Genomic DNA, 5,918 nt, shown 5'->3' with positions numbered 1-5,918 from the left:
CTGGGACCACCTGAAAGTGCCATCCAACTGGAAGTGTCATCTACTCAATAAAACAGGACTTCACAAAAGGCAACTTTTCTTTTTTGTTATTTTTCTGTTTAAGCGTCGTTGGGATTGTTCAGCATGGAGGTAAACAACTGGAACCTTAATCCGAAACCCTCATGCGTTTGCAGCAGAACCGAAGACATGTACTTGCATTCAGTTCGGACAACGAACTGCTTCTATCGGTTCAATAATGTTTGCCTTTGAAGGGTTTTCAAAGCTAAAGCGTGGCTGTTTACCTGAAATTCATTACTGTGTGGAGTGTGTCACGTCATGGGGAAAGAAACATAAGCTTGTCCATTATGGATTTAGTGCAACGAACTTTACGAACGTCCAATGCATCAGGTGACGCGAACGAAACCAGCACACTCATCCCAGCACCGCATTCTCAATGTGTGGCTGTTCTCATAATTATCGTGGTCTTTATCATCATTTTGTTGACAATCGTGGGAAATATCCTGGTTGTTGTGGCAGTGTTCACCAGCCGTGCGCTTCGAGCTCCCCAAAACCTGTTCTTGGTTTCTCTGGCATCCGCCGATATTTTAGTCGCCACATTGGTTATCCCCTTCTCTCTCGCTAATGAGGTTATGGGGTATTGGTATTTTGGCAGCACCTGGTGTGCGTTGTACCTGGCACTGGACGTGCTCTTCTGTACGTCATCAATTATCCACCTCTGCGCAATAAGTTTGGATAGGTACTGGTCCGTCACCAAAGCAGTGAGATACAACCTGAAGAGGACTCCAAGACGAATCAAATGTATGATCACGGTGGTATGGGTCATATCTGCCGTCATATCTTTTCCACCCCTTATGATGACAGAACATAATGAGATGGAATGTTTGTTGAATAACGAAACGTGGTATATACTTTCATCTTGCGTTGTCTCATTCTTTGCACCCGGTCTAATAATGATTCTGGTGTACTGCAAAATATATAGGGTTGCGAAACAACGCGCCGCCACCGTCTTTGTGGCTAAAAACAGTATGGAGAGGCAGCCCTCGCAATCAGAGACATTTTTTGTGCGAAAGTGTAAAGTCGAAGAGGACATCCCTAGCGTCAGTCGCTGCAAAGTCGAGCGTATGGGGGAATTGGATGACATCAATCTGGAAGAGCACTATGTCTCCAACAATAAACCAAAACCTTTCCGCTTTTCCAGCAGAAGAAAAGTGGAGGGAGCTAACGCATGCCCGAAGAAAAACGGTCGTTTGTCTTGGGCTTCCCAGCGCAACTCGCACTTTCTGCATGAGCCAAGGGCTAGACAGTTGTCCATTTCGAAAAACAAAATCGCCCAAATGCGAGAGAAGCGTTTTACTTTCGTGCTTGCAGTGGTCATGGGTGTGTTTGTGCTTTGCTGGTTTCCTTTCTTTTTCACTTACAGCCTGCATGCCGTTTGCAGAGAAAGTTGCACGATACCAGACTCTCTTTTCACGCTGTTTTTCTGGATTGGCTATTGCAACAGCTCTGTAAATCCTATTATTTATACAATTTTTAACCATGACTTTCGAAAAGCCTTCAAAAAGATTATGTGCCATAGTAGGAGAGGGCCATAACCCGTGAGGCAAGTGAGGAGTAATGAAGCATTTTGATTGAAGGTCCACAAAGGAAGAATATTATCCTGTTTGCGTCTGCAGCAAACGCATTTGATCTTTTGATAAATATGTAGCCTAGTGTTGTTTTGATTAGGCTATCCACAAACCATCACAATCCTGTGGTTAAAATCAATCCATGGCCATTATTCAGCTTTGTCAATGTCTAGAATTAGGTCTTTGAATTGACAGGAAATTACATGTCAAATTTGCCACTAAACCTCATGTTGTAAATGAGATTCAAAACCTTGTATTTGTGAAGTAAAGATACTGTCAGCAGCAGAGCATATTAGGACTACTCTTGAACGTAGTGTCCATGTGACTCAATGTCCATAGTACTTGAAAATGTTCTCACCTTCTCACCCATACTATAACATACTAGGAAAACACATTTCAAATGTATTATCATTCACTGGGTGTAAGTGGTATGCCATCATGAGCAGTATAAATTATAATTAATTCATTTAAATGAATATTGTGCTTGTATGAAACTATTGTTGATATTGAATCTGTGCTGTCTACATTTAGGCAACATATAATGCAGTCTGCGTTTTTTGTTATAATAATATTAGAATCAAATCATGAATGGCTTCTGAATTGTGTCTCAGAAGTGAGATAAACTGTTTGACAGGAAATTGAATCTCTCCTTAAGAGATAATATTTTGGAAAGTGAATGATAATTTATTCAAAATAAAAAATAATACTGCCAGACAACCACTTGAGGTTTCAGGCCTAATATTGTGTATAACATATACTAAACAGTGCTACATTCATGAAGCAAAGCCATTTTTATTTATGTAGCCCATCCTTATATAACTAGGTGTGTCCCAATGAGGTTGAAATTCCCATCAAGGGAGCTAAAACAAGTGTACAAAACAAGTATATCAGTGCCAAAGACAGGACATGGGTTAAACAGAAGACAAACATGGAGCTGGAGAAAAAGACAGAAATCACAGTTTTACGGAATTACGGTTAAGAAACGTTTAAAATAATCTGAGCTAATTAAAATACATGGTACCCTTCTTAAGAAGTACTCCACCTATAAACTTACAGGAGTACAGAAATACAATTATGAGGAAGAATGCAAACTTTGTTGTCGTCTTTTGGTTGTGGTTTTGGGTTTGTCATGTGTATCGATGTCATCTCCATGACATATAGAATTCTGTCTCTGAAAACAGAAGAGCTCTCAGAATTCTGAGTCTGAATGCCTTTCTATATGAAGGGAAGCTCCATGGAATGATACAATGAGTAGCTTTGTCAGTATGTGTGGGATGGCATTTAAAGCAGAAACATAATCTCTGCTTGCCATCATTTAATGTCAGCTTATGGATATATCAGGAAGTGGTGTAAAACAACTGTATTGTGTTTACTTCAAAGAAATAACATCAATAGCAAAATGGACGAACACATTGATTTCTTATAAGTCAGAGGGTTTGTGTTGTGCCCCAGGGAGATTCAATAGAGAACATACCCTTCTGTACAACTTGTATTTATGGAAATATTTACATGAATACATACAGTACTTGAAACCAAAGAATAGTTAAGAATCCATTTTTTTTCATGTTTATTATTAGGCTAGAAACTTTCTCCACATATAGTGTTTTTCTCAAAGTCTAAAGTAACAAATCTACCCAGTATTTGGACATTTATACCCCACTACCCAATCAAGAGTACAGTACATACAAAACATTGTCACATCCATTAGAATTCTCATTGTTGGGGATGCATCAGAACACATTAGTGTTTATTCTACAAAAGATATAAGTGTAAGTATATATACTCTTTTGATCCCGTGAGGGAAATTCTGGTCTCTGCATTTATCCCAATCCGTGAATTAGTGAAACACACTCAGCACACAGTGAGGTAAAGCACACACTAATCCCGGCGCAGTGAGCTGCCTGCAACAACAGCGGCACTCAGGGAGCAGTAAGGGGTTAGGTGCCTTGCTAAAGGGCACTTCAGCCGTGCCTACTGGTCGGGGTTTCGAACCGGCAACCCTCCGGTTACAAGTCCGCAGCGCTAACCAGTAGGCCACGGCTGCCCAAGATATGTAGTCAAATGTGTCCCAGATCACCTTGGCAAGTGGTATGAGTGATCGAATTACAGTGCATCTTGGTGGTTGTTTAAACCTGAATTTAGCACTGCCCACTTGTGATGAGATCGCCTATTTTAAAAACAACTGTAAATAGGATGATAGGGTGCTATTAGTCACAGTGCTCCACTGTAGTCCTGTTAGAGCCGTGTACCATAGTATGTCACCTACAGAGTGCACATCTATGAAGAGTACTGTGGTGACAGAATGCATTGGGTCATAACCAGTAATGATAATGCTGATGAAGATGATGATCATAATGATGATGTATGTCTGGGTCTTTCCTGGGGCTACCACTGAAATGAAACGGCATGTGATCAAAATTTCAGACAGCAGAGGGCTGAGGATCAGTGCTACGGGTGAAATATGATGGAGGTCTGCCAAACCAAAACCATCGCAGCACAACCCAATCCAGCCGGCTGGCTGACCCTGAGGGCAGGCTGGAGCTGCACCTCACCCCAGGCTCCCCATCACTGTCTCTGGCAGGCCACTTGTCACCAGGGTGACAGCACAGACGTCTGTCTCAGCAGGCGAGCTATGATGGAGAATCATGATCCATTACTCCATGCCTTGCCTCTGGTGTTTTGGAGAGCATTTGAGACATTATTTACATCAACCCTTGCCAACCTAGGTCCTAGGTCACCATTATCGTTATCATCATCAACATCATCATCAAAACAGGCAGAGCCTGTGTAATATAACAAAATTACTATTATTATTAATTATTCTGCTCTAGTTTGGTTTAGCACTGAGAATTATGGACTGGTGACTAAAAAAAGACAAAACTCTAGCATACCAACATTTGAATAGATTTGAATAGATTTCACAGATTGAGAACTACTGTAATCAGACAATCTATGAGCTAGCCTATATCTTGGCGATCTAAAACGCGTGGTCACTGGCGAATAGCTTAAACAAATTTTGGGGTTTGTCCAGTCCACACCTGGGGGTGGTTTTGTTATCAAACGTCGGCACCTGGCGCAAAAAGGTTGGTCTTATGTTTCTTAATCACTCATGGGTGTGTTTTGGGCGTAACATCCTTTAAACCAATGACAATTACATTTGTCATTCCCTTTAAAGCTGCAGTTGGCAAGTCTGACAGATTGAGGGGTCTTTTGAACGTTTACAACTCTCATGCCCCTCCCCCACTACTACCGAGCACCCTCTCGTCGAGTTTGTGCTCGTCAGTGAGCACCAGACTGTGATTGATAGTCAGATCTCACACAGCCCTGATCTGGGGGTCGTTTCTAGAAAAGTTAGCAACGACGTTGCTCAACCACCATGGTACGACGCAACTTGCGACCAAACAACGATATTGTTACACCTGTTTCCAGAAAGCATCGTACCTGTGTCGCAATTCGCTACCTCCGACGTTCGAACACTGTAGTTCCAACAACGTTGTTGATGATGCAGCGATACATATCATTGGTGGAAAACAGTGGCAACGTGTAATACCCCACCCCCTAGAAATTCTCTGCCACGGCCTATGTTGACATTTTTCTAATTTAAACCGAGTGATTAATGCTGGCATAATCGTCATCTGCAAAAACCTAAACCTATTGCAAGTAGGCCTATATAAAACATTTTACTGAAGCCGACCATGTGCCATTATTTGTGTTAAATATCTATGTTGGAAAAATATATAGCCTGGACCAATGTCTGGGTATAGCAAATAGTATCAATTGTCTCGTGGCTTAACGGCAGCGGTCAGTGCACTATGCGCTCGGCCGGAGTTCGCATCCTGTCTCTTCTGCATCTTGACTGGGACCATAATCGCATGGTATGGGAACTGCTCTCAATACAATAGAAAAGCACTTCAGAGAGTTGTGCGTACAGCACAGACCATATGCGGCTGTGACCTACCCTCCATACTGGAGTTATTTGAGGGAAGATGCATTAGGAAGGCAAAAAAAATCTTGAATGATCCTAGTCATCCCAACCATGAACTATTTGAGCTATTACCATCTGGCAAACGATATAGATGCTTGAAAGCTCGTACCACCAGACTCCGAAGTAGTTTCTTTCACCAAGCAGTTAGATTGCTGAACTCATGCTGAAGACAACAAGGCACTTTTTTTCTTCCCCCCCCCTTTTTTTTCTACAAACACACACACACACACCCTTTCATTTATTTATTTTTTGAGGAGAAAAAACACAACAAATTTTACTCTATTATAAACCTATAATGAGATGTAATA

At 41.5% G+C, this 5,918-nt stretch overlaps 1 protein-coding gene across 1 annotated transcript; it reads left to right on the top strand.

The window, feature by feature from the left end:
* The first annotated feature begins 344 nt into the window (after positions 1–344).
* On the top strand, positions 345–1,592 carry adra2db (adrenergic, alpha-2D-, receptor b). Its single transcript, XM_076274343.1, has one exon. The coding sequence runs from the start codon at positions 345–347 to the stop codon at positions 1,590–1,592; it is 1,248 nt and encodes a 415-aa protein (XP_076130458.1).
* The last annotated feature ends 4,326 nt before the right edge of the window (positions 1,593–5,918 follow it).

The sequence above is a fragment of the Alosa pseudoharengus genome, unplaced genomic scaffold (assembly GCF_046254945.1).
Source record: "Alosa pseudoharengus isolate Yale_2024_CS ecotype anadromous, Long Island Sound unplaced genomic scaffold, YU_APseudo_1.1 YU_APseudo_1.1_scf_8, whole genome shotgun sequence".
NCBI classification, from domain to species: Eukaryota; Metazoa; Chordata; class Actinopteri; order Clupeiformes; family Clupeidae; genus Alosa; species Alosa pseudoharengus.
This window is presented reverse-complemented; position numbering and strand designations above follow the sequence as displayed.

Bases quoted from the DNA above. Each gene is read 5' to 3' on its own strand.
- adra2db (XM_076274343.1), top strand. From the start codon at position 345: ATGGATTTAGTGCAACGAACTTTACGAACGTCCAATGCATCAGGTGAC.